The following is a 23,888-nucleotide window of genomic DNA, read 5'->3' on the forward strand; positions in this document are numbered from 1 at the left end:
GGGCCCTCTGGCATCCCAAGCCAGTTCTTAACCATCGCGCCACTCGGCCGGCCCTTGTTTGCCTTTTTGATTATAGGCATTTTGGTGTATGTGAAATGATGTCTCATTGCGGTTTTGATTTGCATCAGAAACCTTTTAAACCCACAGAATAGCCAGGATTCTATACACTTGCAGTTAAAGCAGTATATATCAGTTTAGTATCTGTTGCTAAGGAAAGGGGCTTAACTTTTTAATGGTTTGGCTTTGGGGCACTTTTTTTTTAATTTAAAAATTTAAAATTCGGGTCCTTCCACTTAGGGGCTGGATAGAATTAAACTTATTTTTAAAAAGTTAAATTTAAGTTAAAACACAAACTAAGTTTTTTGAAAGCTGTTTTTGCAAGCACAGTTTTCGTTAGGAAAGAATGAGAAGATTGTGATAGAGATTTATAAAGCCTGTAGTGGCTTTGTCCATCGATTGGCTGGTCCGATTGGGCTGCCACCTCTGACTTTCCCGATACATATGGGCCAATGTGTTTGCATTTTCTTTTTCATGCTTAGGGTAAAATTTTGGTTTACTAGTAGAATAAAGAGATAGTTCTCTTCTTTTTCCAGCTTCATTGAGGTAAAATTGACAAAAAATTGTATATATTTAAAGTGTACAGTGTGATTATTTGACACATGTACACTTTGTGAAGTGATTACCACAGCCAGGTTACATCCATCACCTCACATTGTGTGTGTGTGTGTGTGTGTGTGTGTGTGTTGAGAACGCTTAGGGTCCACTCTCAGCAAATTTCAAGTACACGACACAGTATTAACTAGTCACCATGCTGTGCATTAGATCTCCAGAGCTTATTTATTCATCTTATAACTGAAGGCCTGTAGCCTTTTTACGAGCATCTTCCTCTCTGCCTCCGCCATCCCAGCCCCTAGTAACCACCATTCTCTATTTTTATAAGTTCACCTTTTTTATTTTAAGATTTCACATGTAAATGAAATTATACAGTATTTGTTTTCCTCTGGCTAATTTTACTTAGCCTAATGTCTTCTGGTTTGTCTGAGTTGCAAATAGCAGGATTTCCTTCTTTCTCATGGCTGAACAATATTTCATTGTATGTATTAATGTATGTACCACATCTTTATCCATTCGTTTGTAGACAGAGACTTAGGTGGTTTCCATATCTTGGCTGTTGTGAATAATGCTGCAGTGAACATGGGGGTGCAGAATTTCTGAGATACTGATTTTGTTTCTGAGGTCAGTGTTAGATATTTGTTCAGACATCAGGGGAGCACCGTGCAGCTGTTTTATTCCCCATGTCCTGCAAACTAGGTGGTCTGCAATTTAGCCTCTGTTATGAATTGGCCTCCTAATTGCCTTTTTCCATAGCCTCCACTGTTCTTGATAGTACCTTCAGGCTTAAACTTCTCCTTGCTCTGTTGTTACATAGAAAGTCGGTTCCTTTGTGAGGAGCTGAGGATCAATCTACCTGTTTTACTGCCTGCTTCTCTAAGACAAAATGTTTCAGTCAGGCAGGGCTCTGGAACTTGGAGTGGGGACAATGGCATGCTTTATTTGAGTGGTATCCCTGCTATAGGAACTGAGCTCTTGGTGAGGGGGAGGGGTGCAGCCGCCTGTGTTTCTCTCAGCTGGCCTCTTCTGGTGTAGACCACCACCTCCTGAGTTGGGGGGCAAGGGTCATCAGGGCCCCAGTATTCTCAGCTCACCACATCCAAGGTGGACCCCCTGGTTCACTAGTGGGGACTGAGTAGAAGGGAGCCCCCAGGCCCTTAACTATGCTATCTTGAGACTTGGCCTTAGCAACAGGTAGCTGGGGATAGGATGGTAAATGTTGGTGTCCTGCTCTCCCAGGAATAAAGCCCTTTGGGAGCTGCAGGGAAGGAGGAGAGTACATTCATGGTGCTGCGATGATTCTTATGTAAGAGAAGTACTCTCATGATTGTACATCAGAATCAGAGTTAATACACACATCTTATTGAAAGCATCATTCCCATAAGAAACCAATCCATGGAATCTTGGAGTCTTTTTCTGGACCACCAGTGATGCAATTCAAAACTTTTAAAACTATGGCCTGGATCATACAATCAGGTAGTAGTTATCAGGTTTCATCCAGTCTTCAGCCTAACATCAGGCAGTTTACCACAGCTACTTAAGCCTTCTGTCTTTAGGTTGAAAGTCTGCCTGTGAGCGTAGCAAAAAGTTTTTGACTACTACTTTTGTTCCTAATTTGGGAAAGTAGGATTTCATATGTTTATAAAGGATAGTCATTCTTTTCATAGGATTGTTGAGAGGATTAAATGAGGTCATATTTTAATACCTAGCATATAACAGACGTTCAAACAATGGCAGCTTTTGTTAATGTTTAGCAGTTGCTTGTCTGCAGTGTATTCCAACCAGCTGAAGGCTTTTAATTGCTACATATCATTTGAATAAAAAGATTAAGAGAAATCTTAATTGAACAGCTTATTTGGATGCGAGAAATTAGGGTGGGCAGTAGTGATCACGAGAGGCACATAAGACATCTTTCAGAACATACAGCCTCAAGAGGAGCAGAGAGTAATTGCTTCTGAGCATGTTTGAATAGCATCTGAATGTTTTGTGCTGACCCCACAGTGCTTTAGATATTATTGATTCAAGAATGATTCAGCTAAGAGCAGTGAGGCAGATGGAGATGTGTATTTGCCCTCACACTAACTGCCGTGTTCTGAGGAAGAAACGTGCTAAATGTGGAGATGTGTAATGAGATCCTATTGAGAAGTATGGATCTCGAATGTGAAATACCCAGGTGCTCATCTTTTGTATGCCACTCTGAGCTGCTATGCTGAAGCCTACCCAGCATACCAGTGTGTGCCACTGGTAAAGAGGAAACGGGAAGGGAAAAATCATACCTTGGGATTATAGATCCCTAGTAAACTCTCTTTGACTCTACCTTGATCTTCATGATAGATTTGAAATGCAGGGCCATGTAAGACATGGAAAGAATTGACACCTCGTGTGTGCAGCCAGAGCTGTCCTTGACTTGCCCAGCTTTCCACCGTGCCTGCTTTGTCTGCCAGTGCGCCCAGCTCCCCAGGTTTCAGAACCCTGCTTTCCCCATCCTCTTACAGCAGTGGGATTATAGTCATTCTGAAAATCCCTTTCTCCAGGTGTACTTATTCTTTGAAAGCGGAGGCTCATTAGTACAAAGAAGCTTCACTAGTTGATTTCATTTTAGGCAGAAAAACTAGAGAAGTGGCTCACAATTCTGACTATGTATTAGCTTCGTTTTGGGAGCTTTTACAAAATTCACAGGCTCTGGACCCGCTTCCAGCGATTCTCATTGAATGGATATGCAGTGGGGCTGGAGTTCTCTTGAAAAATCTGATTTTCTTTAAATATTTCCTAGGTGATTCTGATGTGCAGTCAGAGCTGAGAAACACTAAAGAGGGGCTTTTTGTGGATAGGCCTTCTACCCCAAATGAAAGCTTATCCCAACCGCTCTGTCTTCTTTCTGAGGTCAGCTTCGGTCAGAGGGAGGGGAGAGGTTCTAGTCTCTCTAAAGGAAGAATACCCATTTTCTAGATCCCCCTACACATCCTACCTACACTAGGTGGTGGAGTATAGGAGGGTTTCTCTCCCCATGTGGGAGTCTAGAGACTTCAATTAAAGGGAGATATTCCCACTATAGAGAATGGACTGTTTCCCTGTAAGCCCAACATGATCTTGATTAGTTTCCAGTCTCTAAATCCATGAGCTAATGTTTGCAGGGTTTCCTGAACTTTTTTTGTATGACTGGAATCTCTTAGTCTGGTGAAGACTTGGACCCCTTCTCAAGTTTTAAATATTTTAAGTGTAGAAAATAAAATGCATAGCATTACAGAGGAAATAAGTTACATTGAAGTGCAGTTATTGAAATAATAAAATTTGCACAATAATATGTTTCTATGTTGACACATTAAATAACATTTAATAGTTGGTCTAATAACTACCATGATTTCACAGTAGTAAATGTAAACAGTATTTCAAGATAGCTGTAAAACACTGTTGTGTAATATTGAAGCAACTGGTTTCTATTGGAGACAAATTCAGGGGTACTGATAACACTCCTGTGGTTTGTTGCCAACATTCACAATGGAACACTGGTAAATTTCAGTTTAGGTTTGTGAAAATAAATGTGGTTTTTCTTATCCAAGCTCAAGGACACCTGAAAATCTCATATGCTGACGTTAAGCATATTAATACGTTAGTTTTCTTTTTTACACATGTGACACAACAGCTTAAGATTGTGGGTTTTTTTGTAATAGTAGTACAGTTTACCTAGTTGTATATTTCCAAAATCCCGCTTTTGATCCTAAAGCTCACGTTGTAATCATCTTTTTTATCCAGCATTAACTGAGTCTAGTGCCAGATTTTACGTCGGGCGTCAGCTGGAACTGCCAGAACACTAATGAAAGTTATTTGATGTTACAGGAATACAAGCGCAAGTTAGCCAGGGTTTCCCTGGTGCGCAAAGAACTCAGGTCCCGGATCCAGAGCCTCCCAGACTTATCTCGCTTGCCCAATGTCACCGGCAGCCACATGCACCTGCCCTTTGCGGGGGACCTCTACAGTGAAGATTGACAACCCGTCTCTTTCCAGGGCCCAGGACTTTGCAGGAGATGGAGACAGGTTAGGTAGATAGTCCTGTAGCGTTATTTTTGTATATTGTTGAGAGAGTGACACTAACCAAAAAAAAAAAAAAAAGTAATTTATAAAATTGTTTAAAATGTTGGTTTGTTTACTATTTTATTGGTAAGTTAACATGACTTAGTTTAAACAAAGTGATGATCTCTGTGTGTTAATAATAAGCTCACAAATAGTGATTATTTTCGAAAGATCTTTTGTAAATTTTTTTGATCCAGGGCTTTGTGAGAAATTCCATATTTCTATTTCTTCATGTATTCTCAAATGTTTTTCTTTTCTTCAGTATCTAATCACTGTATAGTGTGTAATTCCTAAAGGGTAAGAACTAATCAGGAGTTGATTGAGACTTCATTAAGGTATAGTTAGGACTTGATTGTAGAAGGGACTAAATGTTCCAACTTAATCTTCACCCTTCTCCACAACCAAAATATCAGTTCTGTGCCTCTGACGCCTTTGATTCCTTATTTCCTGGGGCATTTAGCACTAAACATGGATGTTAATTTTAGGGTCAGATCGGAGCTCAGAGAACTTTTCCGTAATAGCACCATAGGGGTTCTATTCCAGCTGCCAGTGTACAACAAGCGGAGTGTTAAATAGGGACCCCACTGATTAAACTGTTTAGAATTATGTGATAAAATTAATATGAAATGCTTTGGGAATGTTACAAATTTTGACATTCTACCAAGAGGACAACTTTCGTTCTGGAACTGATTTCTATGTGTCAAATCAGTCTCCTTTTAACATAAAACCATCTATGGGATTAAAAGAAACAAAATAATGATACTTTTATTATCCCTTAGTCATTTAATTTTAAAAACAATGGTATTTTTAGCTCTAATATCTCAAGAACATAATCTTCATTAATGTTTAGTAAAGTAGCCTGGAACATTTTTAATGGTTCCTTAAGGTTTTCGAATGACTGTATATTTGGAAATTAAGCAGTGCCACACTACAGGGTAGATCTGGTAAATATTATATTTGTATATTTAGAATTACCGAAACAAATGTACTTTTACCTTTTATTTCTAACCCTGTGTGCTAGAGCAGTTGCATGCTCTCCTGCTTTCTTTTTAAATCACATTGTTAAGCTGTGGATTTGTACTCAATAATGGCTTAGGATACACTTTTTTCTTCATTCATTACTTCATATATTAGACATTTTTCTTTTCATTGTAAGCAGATTCAAATTAGAGAGTCAATAAAACATCTTTAAATCCCACAAGCCAATTATGCCTCACTAGTCTGAATGGCTTCACTCTTTCTTCCTCAGTGTTAGAGATTATAGTTAAAATGAATTTATATGTGAAAGAGAAGGCAAATATTTATTTTTAATAGCCAATAATTTTGGCAACTGTGCTTTTAACAATTGGACCTCTCTCCAATACAGAGACACATATAAGTCTCCACTCATATATGGCTAATAATATTCCAAAGTTTTTAGTCACCTTTTGGGAGTCGGGGCACATTTTCTCACAGAAAACTCATCTGGGAACTGAATCCACTTAACCATGAATGTAGTTTATGTTGACGTGAATTAATGTAGCTGACAAATTACTAACAGTAGATCTTGACCAGCATTTGTAACATTGTAACATCACTCTAAGGAAATGGTACGCAGCAGCCAGACTCACTCACAGGGTGTCTGTCTTATGTACCTCTGTCCCTTGGTGTAGAACATGTAAAAAAGATTTAGCTTGGAGGGGCTAACAAATGCACAATTATAAAAACCTAGTTATACCTGTTCTAAAAGTATACCACAGAAGTTAGTTTAAAGTGAAGGCAAAAAGTTGTATATTAATTTATTTTCAACATCTTGACCTTATTTATGATCTGCTGAAGTGGTGATTTATCCATTCAAATATATTTTTTTCCATCGGAACCTAATTTATAAACTATGTACTCCTGGGAAGATTTGAAATCTATTAGAAGTTTGTTGAAATATTTTCACCGTGTAAGACAGACTTCTTAGATACTGATTTTAATGCCAGTATCTGCTCTAAATATTTATTATAAAAATGTATTATTTTTTTAAAGAGCTTGATGTGATTTGTGATACGTGATCATACTCAACCTGAATCCTATCCCGAATCCCACCCATTGACCAATACTCCTCAAACCTTCAGTTGTTGGTTCATTCACTAACTGTAAACACAAATGATATGACGTGGTTTAAGAGCTAGCTACGTGTTCAGCGTTATGGTAGTTAACATGGTACGCCTTAGCAGTAGTCTTCTTTTCTGCTACTGCTCAAGAAATAGGGTTAGATGGTACTATAATACCAAATTCTAAATCAAGAGCATTTTCTCCACTGTGGATGTGAAGCAAATCATGCCTCTTTGAGTGCAGTTTGGCCCGGCCCCTCAAAAGAAAGCATATCACCACACTTGCAGTAGGGCTACAGTGGTTTGAATGGACACCATCACTCTTTTCTCCACAAACAGTGCAGAGAGCTGTCTGGAGTGGCAATGTGAACAGATTCCCTGGCATTCCCTCCGCTCCTTCCAGCACTACAGTAAGTAAAAGAACCACATGGGGGAACCCGGGATCTGAGAAAATCAGCTGTGCTCAGTAGGCAACCTCCCCCTCTAGGAAAACCGGTCCAGATCAGCTATTTTGATACCTTGTCTCACATGCACTCTCAGTCAGGGCTTTTCTGTAAGAACTTCAGAATCGGGAAAAGCTGAGATGATGATCTTGTCATCTACATTTGCAAAATCAAAAGAATGAAACTAGGTTGTCAGTTGTTACTGTAGGCGAGCAATTCATCTATTAATTATTGAACTGGTTCTGAGAAATCTTTAGAATGAGAAAAACTCAAAAGTACAAATTAACTGGGAAAGTTAAGAATGTTCTTTCTAAATTTTCCATTCTAAAAATTTGTATTATATGAAATAGCATAAAGCTACTAAACTGCTTTATATTCTATTAAGAAATAGCTCCTAACGCTGTAGTTTTGTTGCACTATATGAAAGCATTTTAAAGTGTAAACCCAGTTCTCTGTGGAAAGGGAGCATCGAGTTACTGACAGAATTTACTTACACAGAGCATGGGTTGCCATCTGTAATTCCAGCCATCTACACATGAGTCTGTTCTTAGGTGGCAGTAGCACATGGTCACATGAAGTTTTCCCTGTTTCTTTCCCCCTTTTTGTTTGGCTGTATCTGATGACAGTATAAGATGTTCTTAATAAAGTTTTATGTTCTTTTCGAAATGTGTAGATTATTTTTGTGAATCTGATTGTGTATGGGGTGGGGAGGGGAGAGATGAATGGACTGGGAAGGAAGGAAGGTATTGGAAATACTCAGTGATGTTATGGTGGAGCAACTGCTGAAGAACATTCCTTTTGCTTGGCCAGTGGTTCCCAAACTTGAGGGAACATCAGAGTCACTTGGAGGGCCTATTGAACTGTAGATTGTTGGGCCCCAGCCCAGAGTTTCTGAAGGAAGGCCTGATGGTTTACATTTCTAACAATGTGATGCTGGTGCCACTGGGATTAGGGACCGCGTGTTGACAACTTGCTCTAGACCACTTTTGAAGTCCATGACTTAATTCACGATTTAAAATTACAGGTAATAATAAAGTATGGGCTTTACAGTTCATTATATAGCAAGTTCCTTATGGGCAGAGAACAAGACCAAATCTTCTGTTACCTTCTGCTCAGTAGTGCTTAAGTGTTTGTTGTTTTTTTGTTTTGTTTTTTGTGGTTTCTCTTTTTTTTTAAATTAGTTTCAGGTGTACCTTAAGTGCTTTTGAGTGAACAGTTTCACTTAGTACGTTGAACTCCTTTAGAGCACAGGGCTTCCTACCACACCTTGAATTTAAAGCCGAATTGGGGAATACTAGAAATCTGGGTGTTTCTAGGGCAGTGTTTGCCCAACTTCTTTAATAAGACTCACTTGGGACATTTGTAGGATGGATGCATACCAATTGAACCAGAATTTTCTGATTATCATGTAGAAAGTTTTGGAGATGTAGTCCTTGTGCCAGTGCCCTGGTTCTCCATTCCTGGTTGGGAGAATTATTTAGATCTATACATTGTAAATGTAATTCCAAGATATTTTTTAAAAAACCAAAACATCATTACCCAATCTTTACAGGAGCTGTGTGTAATTTTTTTTCCCTAGATTCAGAATGAAATGGTGAAATAATCTGAAATCACTATGACCTAATGATCTGTCTGGAGATTTTATATATTTAAAAGTTAAGAATTCAAAGACATACTTTAAATATTATAAATTATATGTATATTTGATGTGTATCTGTGTGATTGCATATTAAATTTAGTAAGAAAATGTTATCTAAAAAGCTGATAGGTCTGAAAAGATAAATTTTTAAAATTTTCATATCATGACAAAATTGAAAGGACTTGATAAGACTGAATTGAATATATAAAAAACTGTATACTTTAAACCACTGTACCATTGTGTTCTCTTTTATCTGTTAACTTTAATGACTATTGATCATTGTACCCAAGATTTATAGCCATCATTTTGGGGTGCCTGATTTATAAAAGTATGTTGATTCCAAAACTGTTGCTGACTTCCATCCTTGAGAAAAGTAAAAGATAATTTGGAATTATTCTAGAAACTTGTGTATTTGCATCTTGTACTTGTAACTATAGATTGACCCAATACAGGAGGACCCAACCAAGGCTGTCAGGACCCTTTGTATATAACTTTTGAGACTGAACCACGTGGCTTTTCTGCATTTCATGAAGTGAATTCATAGATCAGACATCCCTTAACCTCCATTACATGCCTCCTCAAGAAAGCAGTTACCAAAGTAAGTCTATCACTTGTTAGAACACCAATCTGTCTTGAATTAAACACGAGTTTAAACAACTAGACAGAAGACTAGACAAGTGTTGATATTGTTAAAGAAAAATTATTCTAATACTTGTTAAATGGGTAAGGAAGACTTTATTCAGGATGTTTGCAATAGGTATCAAGACTATCCCAATAGGGGGAAAGGTGGGGCTCAACTCTGAATGTGAGGTATGATCACAAAATACAGTGAATGTTTACATTTAAAAAATGTATTACAGGGCCGGCCGAGTGGCGCGATGGTTAAGCACTGGCTTGGGACACCAGAGGGCCCCTGTTTGGATCCCACATATGAGGGCCAGTGACACTGCCCTCCACAGCTAAGATGCTGAACAACAGCTCAACCTGGAGCTGGGCTTCTGTGAGTCGCCGGCGACAGCGTAGGCTGCAGCCTCTGTGGCAGTGGGTTGCCATGGGCTACCGTATGTAGCCAGCAGCCAGCGTGAGCGGCCGTCCAGAAGCCGGTGACTGATGTCCCTTGCCCGGGAAGAGCGCAATGATGGTGCCAACTTGGGCCAGTGAAGCAACGTCCTCCACAACTAGACTGAAGAACAAAATGACAGCAACTTGTCTGTTCCCTTTCCCCCAATTCCCCAGTGCTGTTCCCATCCCCCCAATTCTCCAATAAAAATCTTTAAAAAAAAATGTATTACAGTAAAAGACACATCACAGTTACTAAGGTTTGATGCACCACTTCCCATATTGAAGATCTCTGCCTTTCCGTTGGATGGTACTTGGCAGCAGTATTTACCATATTGTTTGATCACAACGGAAAGGCTCTGTGTCACACATCGTTTCTGGTATACAACAACTTCTGTCAAATAACATTAAGGTGTGTCCTCGCCCACCTTATTCACCAGACCTGGCACCGTGTGATTTCTGGCTCTTCCCCAAAGTCAAAATGATTCAGGACATCGAGGCAGCCACAACAGTGCAACTAAAGACACTCGCAAAAAGAGGACTTCCAGAACTGCTTCAGAAAGTGGCAAGAATAATGGGATAAGTGTGTTCAAAGTAAGGGGGAGTATTTTAAGGGGGATTAATGGCAACATGTCTTTTACTGTAATTTTATTTTAAACATTCACCATATTGTTTGATCACACCTTGTATGTCAGAGACAGCTGGAGATTTATGGCCAAGGAGCAAAGTGAAGGGATCAACAGATGGAAAATTATTAAGAGGAGATATCGAGCATAGGGGATTCTTGTCAAACTGACTTAACAGGATTGTTGCTGAAGGCAGACCACGGTGATATGTTGAGGGTGGGGGAATTCTGGTTAAACTGACTTAGCAGGATTCTTGCTAAAACTTGGCTAGCAAGGCCCAAGACAGAGCCCCAAAACAAGGCCTAGTTGAAAAGAGGGCTCAGAGAAGACTGTCTAAAGTTTAGTCAAGAAGAGTCTTTGTCAATGTAATCACAACAAAAATATTTTTTACAACTACCTCAAAACAGTTGGCCTACATCATTAGTGAGGTGCATTCAAAGAACAACCACAATGATGTGCACTCAAAGAACCACCACCATAGGCTAGATCTTATTAATTCATCTAGTGGTTGGCGTTGACATTCATGTTTTGTAGGTTTTTTTGATCAATTATACTAGCACAAATTGCTTGAGCACTTTCAATATGTCATCCACTCTTCTAGGTGTTTTTCATGTATCATCTCATTGAGTCCTCACAGCATCTGAGGTAAGTACTATCATTTTACATTTAAGGAAACATTCAGAAATTCAGAGTTTGCCAAAGATTAGTTAACAAATAGCACAGCCAGGTTCTGCAAGGCAGGACCACAAAGACTGGTCTTCACAGGTAGGCTGTACTGTACCAATCAATTCTTAGTCAGAATTAAGAATTTTAATTAAAGGAATAATTGTATTATTTATCAACTGTTATTTGGTTAAAGAGCTAAAACATTCCAGTGGGCATTTGGTAATGTTCAAGTTTTAAATATGATAACTCAGGATGTTTAAGAATTTGTTTTCCAGCTCTGCTTCTGGCATAGTCTAGTGCAGCGGTTCTCAACCTGTGGGTCGCGACCCCTTTGGGGGTTGAACGACCATTTCACAGGGGTCGCCTAAGACCATTGGAAAACAAAAAGATACTTACATTACGATTCATAACAGTAGCAAAATTTCAGTTATAGAGTAGCAACGAAAATAATTTTAAGGTTGGGGGTCACCACAACATGAGGAACTGTATTAAGGGGTCGTGCCATTAGGAAGGTTGAGAACCGCTGGTCTAGTGTAGCAATATCACTCTACCCCTCAGTAAAAGTATCCCCAACATCCCATTTTTGGCGTCATTACTAATGTCTGCTCAAAAGTAACAGGGTTTTTTAGAGTGGCTGCTGCCATGTCTTAGGGCTGAGAGAAGGAAGGTGGTCCTGGGGCTTTTTTTGCAAGAAAACGAGACTGCTTTCCAAGTTCTGATGGAATTGAAAGAATCAAGAAGTCAGCTGAAAGGGGGCTCTCATTGGCCAAGATGTAACCATTTGAGCATCAAAATAGAAAGTAAAAACTACTTAATTAAAACTAGTAGTCTGTGAAAAATTGTCTATTATTTTTTTAAAGAAAAATTGGGATTTTCTTTTAAAATAACTAGTATTATATGCAAATTGACTTATTGGGAAAAATTCTTATTTATATTTAATTGTAAGTTTAGTTCCAGGACAGACAGAAACATACTGAACACTTTCTAGCTGAGTTCTGCTTTGGGGTTACGTCCCCCCGAGCTCAGAGTGGGAGGCACTCAGGCACGAATCTCATCAGGTGAGAAGAGCTATGTGAGAAGAGCTATGCAGAGGCACGTACAGGGGGCCTTCCAAGTCCAGTAGAGGCACCTGAGTTAAGCTTGTGGTCAGTTTTGAGCATTTTTCTATGTGTGTGTTATGTGTGAGATATATCAATAAAATGGTTTACTAAAAAAAAAAGTGCTGACAGCAAGGATCTAGTAGGGGGAGAAGCTGTCAGAGGGGTTGACATCCAGGCTAGATGGCCAGACTGGCCCTGTTGGGTAGGCTGTCTCTTTTTACCTAACAGGAGAGAAGCAAGTAAGAGGCACTGGTGAGAAAAGTAGAGAACTCGGCTTTAAGGCAGAGCAAGGTCTCAAATGTGGCATTGTATTTTGAGTCCCAGTTCATCCACTGGCACTGCCCCTCTCAGGTTTGATATACTTAGGAACATTACTTAGCATTCTAAAATCTGAAGGGATCACGTTAAGTCACATTGTCCTTTTTGCAGTTAAAGCCCAAGGGGCTGTGCTGAGGGTGAAAATAGTGGATAGCATGAACTAGGATATGTTGCACATGATTTTCGCCTGCAGATCCAGCTCTGCGACACCAGAGTTCTTTGTGACACTAATGAGACAACTGTTAGAGCCTCATCCCCTCTTGCCTCTTTGCCACCCATTCCTGTTGGTTTGCTTTTTCTCTCGGGGTTCTGCTCATCCCTTCCCTCTCTGGCTCACAAGGGCCCTTTTCATCCTCATGATGGCTGCCTTCAGTTTGGCATAGGCTTGCTGCAGTCCACAGGGTCAGTGGTGCTCTGCTGTTCCTGGCTCCACATCTCATGACATTTGGGTTGTTTCCACTTGCTGGCTATTACAAATAATGCTGTTATGATTATTTATATGCAAGATTTTGTGTAGACATGCTTTCAGTCCTCTTGGGTATATACTTAGGAGTGTGCTTGTTGGCCATTTATTTTCTTTGGAGAATTGTCTGCTCAGATTCTTTGTCCATGTTTTGTCTTTTTATTATTGAATTTTAAGAGTTCTTTATAATTCTGGATATGGGCCCCTTAACAGATACATAATTTGCAAATATTTGGTGAGTTATCTTGTCACTTTCTTGATGGTATCCTCATTTGAGGCACACAAGTTTTTAATTGTCCAATTTATATTTTTGTTGTTTGTGCTTTTGGTGTTATATTGCATAATCCAAGATTCTGAAGATTTAGTCCTGTTTTCTTCTACAAGTTTTGTATCCACGCTATAATTTTAATACCTTCTTTAGAGATGCCCAAAGGCCCTTTCTGCCAAACAGAAGAGAAAGTCAAGAATCCATGTTCTTCATTTGCAACTAAGGAAATGTAAACAGCTTTCCACTTAGGAGTTCCTACTTTTGCTCCTTCTTATCCACTTCCCAGTAATGTGGCTGTAAAAGATCTTTAGTTCTAAACCTAGTGTGGAACAAGTGGGCTAAGAAGTGGAATTAAAATGTAGTAATGCAGGGATATTTGCAGAGCTTGTGCTACGTGCTGGGCAGGAAACTATGTGCTAGTGGCACAGGTGAGATCACCCAGACCTGCAAAGAGCGCACAGGCAGAAACAAACTATAGGGTCACCAGCACTGTTGATAAAAAAGTGTCCGCTCATAATGCAGTGGGGTTGGAGTAGACAGCAGTTTCCAAAACCATGTGCAAAGGCCCAAGGCTGGCAAGAAGACAGTATGTTCTGAGAACTGCAAAGAGCTCACTAGGGCTGAGTGATCAGGGAGAGGGGTAAGCAAACAAGAGCAAGAGTTCAAGATAAATAGATGCTCCAGTGAGAAGTTAGCCAGAAAGGCAAAGTATCTGTCACGACCAAAGTATGATGCTAGGTGCTGTGGACACAAAGGCAAGGCCCAGCCCCGAGCCTGTGGCTTAGTCTCAAGTTCAGAATGATGACCCTCACCGTCCCTCGTTAATGCTGTCACTAGCTGGTGTAATTTCACTTCACACAACTACCAACTTGTTAATGACCTTGGTCTTTCATAGTTTACCAAGCCCTAATGGGAGAAAAATAAGTTTTAAACTATATGCAGCAGAGAGGCTTGGAAACAGATCGTAGTTTAAAGTATCTAAATTATTTATTTAATGAGTTTTTAAAAACAGGTTGAATACAATCCTAGCCTATCATTTAAAAAAATTTATATCTGTATTCCAAAAAAGACTCAAGATACCTAAACTCTTACATTATATTCTAATGTAAATTTTAGAACTAGAAATGAGTCTTCACCAGAGACATGAAATGCCACTGATGGTGAAATATGACCAAAGAAACAACAGAAAGTTGTAAAAATGAAAAATTTGGTGTCTGACTGAATCATCTATAGTCAAGAATGTCCCATATATTTACTTTTGCATGCAAAATAGGAACGTTAAATTTTTACTAATAGTCATGCAGATGATTGTGGGAAAACAAGTACACACATACTTGATCCTTTTTCTGAATTAGCAGTAAGGTTATAGAAACCCAGAAAGGAGTGAGTAGACCCTCTCATAAGGCTGTTTTTCTAACTAAGTTTAGTTTCAAAAATTGCATTAAACATTTGTTTTCATAGTCCGTCCTTTACAAAGAAGATAAGAAATTTCTGAAGTCAACCTTTGGACTCTTTTGGGAGTCACTCTGACTAAGCAACACTTTTAGTTGAGAGTAGTGCTTCTTTGTTTTGCTCACATTCTTTGAGAAGCAAGTGGGTGTTGACTGTCCAGATGTAGGTGTTCTGAAAAGAAACATAAAACCATACTTAGGTATACTGACAAATGACAGTTTAAAAAGTTTCCTTCCGGCTTAGTTAGCCTAGATTACTGCTACTAGAATCATTTTCTGCCCTTCTGTATTATGGCCACATACGAATAGTAGCTGTACCCAGCACAGTCATTCCCAAAAACCTCCTCAATAAATAGGCTATCGGCAACATTTAGTTGGTATACTGGGTGGTTCTGGAAGCTTCTATCACACCTGAAAGAGAAGGCTAATGGTCAAGTGTCATCAAATCTGGGTTCCCTTTAAGTCTGACATCAAGATTCACAAAACATATTTCTTCTTCGCAGCTTAAGACCACTTCCTTTCTCCAAAGTAAAGGATCTCAACCTACATTGTCTCTTCCCCCCAGAATGTAAGCTCCATAAGGCAGACACGTTGTACTACTAATTATATATTCCAGTGCTTTTTAACAGTGCCATGTACAGAGGAGGCCCTCCAAACATATCCACTCAAAAAATGATTCCCCATCTGGTATGTGTATAGTTAAGCCTCATTCTATTTCATTCCCACCAATTGTGTTCCATCCCCTGAACCCTTATTTGGGGTTTGTCAGTCTGATTCCGCTTCTGACTCCTCATCATAAGATAAACGTGAAATATATTTAAGAAGCAGTCTGGTCTAAATACAAGTGAATTATTTTAAATACACCAAATTTTCTCTTATTTATGTTTATCCAATAAAGTGGAAATGTCCATGATGAATTCCCATCGTACCAAACATCAAAATAATTAAGAATATAGAGAAAACTGGATTTGAAAGTTTAATTCCTATCCAGTTTTATAAACATCAAACTCAGTATAAGAAAATTCAGTACACAGAGATAATCCAGTCCTTCCAGAATTTTGTTGTGTTCAAGAAACTGAGACTCAGTTTTTCTTTTGTAACAAATGTTCAAAACTTCCTTTTACGGTTTCTATGGAATTACATTTATGGACTATCATAGTGAATACAGTATTGAGGATTATTAAAAATAGAACATGTGCCCAGTCATAGTTAACGTTGTATCGTCTGACAAATCCCTATTCATTTAGATTTCCTCAGGAACTTGTGGTAGAGGACATAGCAAGAACAAAGGTTTAGAGCAGGAAAGTAACTGACTTGTTCAATTTTGCTGACATATAGGATGAATTAAGGCAAAGTAAGATGGGCAGACAGATTGGTGCCAGACAGTGAGGGCTACAAAACCGTGCAGGAGTATTTGGTCCACATGCTACAGAGTGAGGTTCTTCTAATCAGACTAGGAGGCTTTAAACAGGAAGACTCAGAAAACTATTGTAGTAGTCCCAGCAAAAGGTGAATAAAGACCTGAACTGATAGTAGTGGTAGGAGAAAAAGGAGAACACAGATGCAAACACCATGGAAGAAGGATAGATAGCACTGGTGGCTAACTGGACAAGGACCAAGGCAGTAGGAGTCGTCAACTGTCCTCACCATTTCAGGTCACAATGTCTAGAAGGGCATGTTTGTTTACAGAATAAGGAATTTAGGATGCGTGGGTTTGAGTAGTTAGCTGTAGAGTCATGTAGCGGGATGAAGTGGATATACTTAGCAGGCAGATAGAAACAGGCCCAGGGAGGGGTTGGAAGTAGAGGAACATACCTGGAAGTCATGCAGAGATGGGAATGGGAGATATGGGAGTATATGACACTAGAGAAGAAAAGGGTATAGAGGAAAAAAGGGGGCAAGGCCTGAACTGCATGGCAAATTTAGGAAGTGTATATAAAACAGAGAAAATTAGAAGAAACACTTAGGAGTTAATGGCAATTCAAATAGCTTAATGAATTAAGATACCTGAAAATCAATGCTGGGCTCTTGCCTCTGGAACCAGACATATCATGATTCATGTTTGCAGAACTTCGAGTTTTTCTCTCTGGTGTCTGCAGGCTGAGTTTACGTGTAGGAGTGGTAGGGTTGCTCTTCAGTGCTGACAGAAAGCTTCTACTTTTACCATGATGCTTTACTGTTCTGTTACATGTTTTACAAGTGACCAGCTACCATAAAAAGAAGAAATATTTGGCCTGATTTCTCTTATAATTAAATCCAATAAACTCCATGTTAATTAGATTCTTATATGTACGGGACTACACCAGGTACTACCGGGTGAGTTAACAGAGGCTGCCCTTGGGAGCTTGTAATCGAGCACCAGGAATCAGACAAACACAAATTTAAAATGAGAAAATCTCTAATGAAAAAATTAATAGCTAAACATTTGTATTTAATTTAAAACACCTTTTAAAGATAACCAAGTCTCTACTTTCTCAGTGTAAAACCATGTTTCGGGGAAATGCAGGGGACTGGGAATGACACCCTTCACCCGGATGTTCTTTATAACAGCAGTAGACATTTAACATTTTTTACAGATGAACTCCAAGCCTTTTCACAATAAAACATGGCACAGTATCATGTCACAAAATTTAAGCGACTCTTTCAAATCCTTAGTGATTCTGTAAATACAGGTCTAAAGTAATTTATAAAAACCATTCAAATGAATTCTCACATTCTCACACCTCTTCACTTTATTAGCTCTAGAGGCTGATTTTCTTTTCAGGATTCATTTTTCAAGAAATGGTCCATTTTCTAGCTAAATGCCTTTCTTCTACATATCTGACTCACAATGCACAGGCCTCAACAAAATTAATACAAACTGGTTTAGCTGAGAAGTACTTTAATGTTCATGAGCAGATGAAAATGCAAATGGAAGATCTTCATATATTCAAAGGTCTATATAAAGTTGCTTTATACTTTTTGAAGAAACTAGATATAGATTAAACAGTCAGTTTTATGACAAAGCAAAATGCACTCACCTATTCAATACTGGCAAACTCCTAAACATGGCAGTTCCAATTCAAGTTATTACTAATTGGGAGTGGGCCAGACAAAAGCTGTCATTAATGTCCAGTGCCCAGCAGAGTGCCTGGTAATAAGTAGGCACTGGAATAGTTGATAATGTTAACATAAACATGCAGATAAAGTATCTGATACTGGTCTATATATAATAAACCATAAGTAATTTGATTTTGGTTGTTTTATTCCATTTTATATCTCTAATACTTAGCACTGTTTGGCACAAGACAGACCCTCAATAAAGGTTTAATGAATGAACATAAAATACACTTTCTTTGTTAAAGTTAAATACATACTCTGACATGGAGGGGGGATGACTGAAGAAATGAGACTGGTACCTAATTACTAAGGTACTGTTGTTTGAGAAAAGGACCATTAACTGAGAAAATAATTTATTGCTAGCTGCAGTTCATGTGAAGTCACATTGGTCAGCTCAAGGTCCTCAAATCTGTGAAAAGAATTGTGCTCAATAATAAGATCTGAGAACAATCGAGAGCTCATGATGTTTGGTTTTAAGTAATTGTGAAAAACAAAATAAGCTGTACTCTCGATAAAAAGTAATCACTAGAAAAAAACTTTATGTATCTGCTTTGACAATCTATACTACTACAAATCTGAGTTATGTTCAGGTTTGTTCTTAACCAACCTCATTTTAAGTTAAAGAAAATTATAGCTTACACATACTGGTATAGAAAATTATAGTTTACACATCTTACCAATACGCTTTTGGAGTCTCTGTACTTTTGCACAATTTTTGCTTCTTTAAAACTGAGTGCATTTCTTGCTTCTCGATTAAGAAGTTTCTGTATTTTGGCTGTCAGTTTGGGCTTGGGTTTGAGGCGCACTCGACAGTTATCCAGAACCAGCAACTGGAAACAGTATGGACATGTTCCTTCAAAAGTGCTTTTAGTATCTGAAATTATGTAAATGAAATTCATGAGTCAGCAAAGCAGAATATTGTATTACCCCAGTTTTTATTATGTGAAAAAGTATATTAATATAAGCAGATATACATTCTCCTTAAGCAAACTCAAAATATGAGAATTTATAAAAAGATAAACTGGCAGTAATTTATTTTGCAAAACACTAATTCTATCCATTCACTCCTTTTAATGACAGGTTAATTGCCACTCTTTGCTATATTGCTTGCTTCTAAGTAAAAGGGGCTGGATGTCTCACTTATTTAAAACACATTCATCACAAAATACTTTTTGTTTCCTTTTAAAATAATTAGCACAACTTAGAGGTTTGTGGGCTGGGCTTTGTCTGCAGTAGCTATATCAGTACAAGCTAACCTGTCTGCAGGTAGCTATCTCACTACAAGGTAACAGACTTGCCCCAGACCCTTTATAAATCAAAGTATTCGCTGACCATCTACCATGCCAGGCTGTGGAGACACAAATACGGAAGTGAAAGTGTTGCTACCTTTAATAACTCATGTTCTAGGGAAGCCCTAAACAAATGAAGATATGACTGGTAAGAACTGTAACAAAATATGATTTAAATGCCCTGGAAATTATTAAACTGCACGGACCAGCCAGAAACACTTCAGAGATGGCTTGACAAAGTTTGTCACAGATGACTATAAATTCTATCTGTATTTGGAGATGGCACCCATTATTGGTAAAAAGGCTTTCAGGTAGAAGTACAGTGAAAGAGAAAGATGGCTATTGAGGGAAAGGTAAGGGTGTGAAAGTGATACATCTGAAGAGGAAGGTGGACACACTGTCTCTTTATTCAGTGACTATTTATTGGTGAGCACTGTGCTAAGTGCTAGGGATGCAACAGCACGACAAAGAGCGAAGTACCATGCTTGTAACTTAGCTCTACTAAATGTAAAATTCCTATTTTTGAGTATTAAGTGCCAGGCACTATTCTGGGTGTCAGACATACAACAATGAACAATTCATGGAGACAATAAATGTAACAAAACCAAATGTTAAGTGCTGGGAAGAAAAAAGTAAGACAGGAAGGGAACAGGGAGTGCTGATGAAGCTGCTGTAATCTGAAATTGGGTAGCCAGGGAAGGCTTCCTGGAGTGAGATTTGCAGAGACCATAGGAAGCGAGGGAGAAATCCAAGCAGACATGAGATAAGCGTTCCAGACAGAAGAAAGGACAGCTGCAAAGGCTGTGCAACAGCCTAGTCGTGGTTAACCTTAAGGGAACAAAAGGCAGAGCAGGCCAGAGAGGCAGTGCAGTCCTGTGATGTAAGGCCTTGTAGTCCTTTTAAAAGATTTTCACTTTTACTCTGAGATGGGAAGCCATTTGAGAGTTTGTAGTATAGAAGTGACAGGATCTAGATTGGGTTTTTATTAGGCTCACTTTGGTTGCTGGATTGAGAACGGCCTTAGAAACGCATTGGACGAGTTGGCAGTAATCCAGGAGAAAGACCGATGACTTGGACCAGGGTGGTAAGATGGATGTGAGATGTGGCTAGATTTTGGATGTATTTAAAAATCAACAGGATTTGCGGGCATATTGGCTTGGGGAGGAATGGCCCCAAGGTTTTGAGGCTGATTAAAGATGAGTTACCATTACCAAACGGGAAGAACTGTGTCGGGGGTCAAGCTTGGGTTTTGGCCTAATGGACATCGATACATTGTCAAGAAGGCATCTATATGAGTCTAGGTTTCAGGGGAGAAGTCTGGGCTGGAGATATAAATTTGGAAGTCCTCATACACAGAATTTAAAACTCATGAGACTGGATGAAAACTGTCACCAAGGAAGTGAGTGCAGCTAGAAAAGAGGACAGAGTACTGGGGGGGGGGGGGGGGGGGGGAGAGACACTCCAACATCTCTCGAGATTGGGGAAATTCGGGGGGAAGGAGGAAAGCAGATAGATAAGTACTAGCTAAAGAGGTCGGCGGCGAACTCTGTGACGACCTGGACGTCAAGTGAGGGAACTACTGCGAGAAGGCTGATAAATGTGTCCTATGCTGCTAGCAGGTCAGGCCAGTTAAGACACACGAAAGAATTTGGATTTGTTCACAGAACGGAGACGCCTCTGCGGGGGGGGGGGGAGCAGTGGGTCCATCAGATTTCTCGTTTGGATCATTCTGAGCGCTGTGCGGAATGGAGGGGAGCGGGCCGGTGACAGCCTGACCCACAGCCGGCCGGCGTCCCCCGTACCTGGTGACGAACCGTAGCTCCAGCTGTAAAAGACAAAGAGCCCCGTGAGCAACGAGGAAACACGTCCGCGCCGCGCGCGCCTCCCGCGTCCCCGCGCGTCCCCCTCTTACAGGAGATAGCGGGCCTGGCCCGGGCAGCTCTCCTGCAGTGTCCGCGCCGCGGCCTCAAGGTAGTGCTTCTGCCTCATCGCCGCCGCCGTCCCCACCCCGCTAAGACCCGGGAACGAAAGGAGACTCCGGAAGCTGGATCTCCGGCGTGCTACTTTAACAACGGCATTCAAGCTCCCTCCGGAAACAGGCGCCCGCGATGAGCAGTTCCGGTTTCTTTCGCGTCTGTCACATGCGCCGTCGGACCCTCTTCCCGCCCTTGGCCCAGCTAGGGGTGCCCAGAGCGGGTGCCCTTGGCCCCGAACCTGGGTGGAGAAGCTTGACCCGGCAGGCGTGGCGATGTAAGGAGCCGAGTGTCCTACCGGCTTCTCTTTCTCTCCTGAGAGCCTTTTTTCTGATACCCCTACTGTAATTTCCTCAGCCCGTGTCGCCCTTTAAATTTTCCAACCGGGGCCTTGACTTTGGCTGAGGCAGGTGGATGCGGAGCTGCCAGGAGACCCCTGAGGAGCGCGGCCTCAGCCTGCACTAGTCCAGCCTGCACTAGGCACGTGCACAAGAGAGCTTTTATTATTTTTTTTCTTTTCCTGTTTTTAATTGATATGAAATTCACCCAACGTAAAGTCAACCATTTTAAGGTGAACAATTCAGTGGCGTTTAGTACATTTACAATGTCTCACAAATACCACTGTTTTCTAGTTCTGAAAGGGTTCTAGCACCCTAAAGGAAACCCCATTTCCCCATTTAGCAGTTGATCTCCTCCCCTGCTCCCAATTCCTGGCAACCACAAGTTGGCTTTCTGCCTCTATCTGGAAATTTCATATAGGTGGAATCACACTTGTGATCTTTTGTGTCTGGCTTCTTCTACTTAGTGTAATGTTTTTGAGGTTCCTTCACCTTGTAGCGTAATAATTAGAACTTAATTCCTTTTTATGGCTGAATAATATTACATTGTATCTAGCACATGTTTATCCATTCATTTGTCGGTGGACATTTGAATTGTTTCTACCTTTTGGCTATTGTGAATAATGCTGCTATGAACATGAACACACATTTGTTTGAATGCATGTTTTCTATTCTTTTGGATATACAGGTATATACCTAGGAGTGAAATTGCTGAGTCATAGGGTAATTCCATGTTTAACACGAGTATCAATTTTCCCACATCCTTACTAACACTCACTTTCTGTTTTTGTTCTTTAATTCTAACCATCCTAGTGGTTGTGAAGTCACATCTCGTTGTAGTTTTGATTTGCATTTCCCTAGTGACTAATGATGTTCAGCATCTTTTCATGTGTTTTGTTTGCAATTTGTGTATCTTCTTTGGAGAAATGTCTGTTCCAGCCCTTTGCCCATTTTTAAATTGGGTTGTTTCCCTTTGGGGGTTGAGTTGTAAGATATATATATATATATATATATATATATATATATATATATATATATAATATTTGTTATCCTTATTTATCCTTCATTTTTAATTTCAACAAGGAGTCAAATAATACAAAGAATTGTAAAGAGAAAGTATATATTTACATCTATATAGACATATTTTAATTTTTCAAAAGAAAAGTTATTATGCCTCCTCTTCCCACCTTTCCATCTTACCTCTCTGAGATGATCAACTTTGTCAGTTGGGTATCTTCTCCTTCTACATCCTTACACACGTAAGTACATGCATGAAAGTGTAAACACTATCACTCACCCCCCCACACACACACACACCAAAAAATAAAAAACATACGCAAAATACCAAAACCAAAAATAGAATGTTAGTCCCTTACTACATAATTTGCCTTTTTCCTTAACAACAGGTCACAGACATCTTTCCAGGTCATTATAGGTCTCACATACGCTTTTTAACAGCTGACAACATTACAAAATGTAATGTAATGAACCATACATAATTTATTCAACCATTTTCCTATTGATGGACATTCTGATATTTTTCAGTGCTTTGCTAATTCAAACAGTGCAACAGGAAACACACTTGTGCTTTTTTTTTAAAGACTTTATTGGGGAATTTGGGGAGGGGAACAGCATTGGGGAATTGGGGAAGGGGAACANATTGGGGAATTGGGGAAGGGGAACAGACAAGTTGCTGTCCTTTTGTTCTTCAGTCTAGTTGTGGAGGACGTCACTTCACTGGCCCGTGTTGGTATTATCATTGCGCTCTTCCCGTGTCAGGCAGCCGCTCACAGTGGCTCCGGGCAGCTCATGAAAGCGCACGCCCGCTGCCAGCTAGCCCCTACTGCAGCCTATGCCAGCAACTCACAGCAGCCCAGCTCCAGGTCGAGCTGTTGTTCACCATCTTAGCTGTAGAGAGTGCAGTGTTACTGGCCCACATGTGGGATCCTAACCTGGGCCCTGCTACTCAGAGCTGGTGTCCCAAGCCATCTCTTAACCAACGTGCCACTTGGCCAGCCCCACACTGGTGCTTTTTTATTTCTTTTGTCTGAATTCCTAAAACAGAAATTGCTGAGTGGAATGATATGCACATTTTTCATTTGCCAGATCATCCAAAAAAAAAAAAAAAGGTAGCAATTCACACTCCCAGCATCAATGCCTGAGAAAGCTGGGTCAAACTGGATGGGTGAAAGGGCAAGCGCTATTAGTTCACCTAAATACTAGTGAGATAAAGCCTCCTTTCATATGTTTGGTGGTTTGCGTTTTCTCTTGTGAAGAGAAATCTTCTGTTGGGTTGTTGATCAATTTCTAGGAGATCTTTGTATTTGGGGGAAATTCATCCTCTGCTTGTTATATATGATGCAATATTTGCTTACTTACCTTCTTATCTTTG

The 23,888-nt window shown here is 39.8% G+C and overlaps 2 protein-coding genes across 6 annotated transcripts in view; one reads left to right on the forward strand and one right to left on the reverse strand.

Annotated features, from left to right (window-relative positions):
- The window catches only part of RPRD1A (regulation of nuclear pre-mRNA domain containing 1A), an 83,121-nt gene extending 73,388 nt beyond the window's left edge, over positions 1–9,733 (forward strand). Inside the window, exons 7-9 of one of the 4 annotated variants that reach the window (XR_002123464.1) lie at positions 4,450–4,647; positions 9,299–9,444; positions 9,707–9,733. Coding sequence is in view for 3 of the 4 variants with exons in the window: in XM_019637911.1 (XP_019493456.1) it covers positions 4,450–4,599 (150 nt within the window). In the remaining variant the exon portion in view is untranslated. Of the gene's footprint in view, positions 1–4,449; positions 7,874–9,298; positions 9,464–9,706 lie in introns of those variants that run through there. The other 3 variants (XM_019637911.1, XM_019637910.1, XM_019637909.1) reach the window with 3 other exon arrangements.
- Positions 9,734–11,664: 1,931 nt separating this feature from the next.
- Positions 11,665–21,261, reverse strand: RMP24 (ribonuclease MRP subunit p24). 2 transcript variants are annotated; one of them, XM_019637893.1, is made up of 5 exons: positions 21,098–21,255; positions 20,988–21,010; positions 18,574–18,770; positions 16,805–17,004; positions 11,667–14,969 (listed from the first exon to the last, which is right to left on the reverse strand). In XM_019637893.1, exons 1-5 carry the CDS (start codon positions 21,172–21,174, stop codon positions 14,816–14,818), a joined length of 651 nt encoding a protein of 216 aa, XP_019493438.1. In that variant the 5' UTR covers positions 21,175–21,255; the 3' UTR covers positions 11,667–14,815. The 2 variants fall into 2 exon arrangements, with proteins under 2 accessions (XP_019493440.1, XP_019493438.1); XM_019637895.1 differs by lacking the exon at positions 16,805–17,004 and having other exon boundaries at positions 11,665–14,969; positions 21,098–21,261.
- Between the last annotated feature and the right edge of the window lie 2,627 nt (positions 21,262–23,888).

The sequence above is a fragment of the Hipposideros armiger genome, unplaced genomic scaffold (assembly GCF_001890085.2).
Source record: "Hipposideros armiger isolate ML-2016 unplaced genomic scaffold, ASM189008v1 scaffold_36, whole genome shotgun sequence".
In the NCBI taxonomy this organism is placed as follows: Eukaryota; Metazoa; Chordata; class Mammalia; order Chiroptera; family Hipposideridae; genus Hipposideros; species Hipposideros armiger.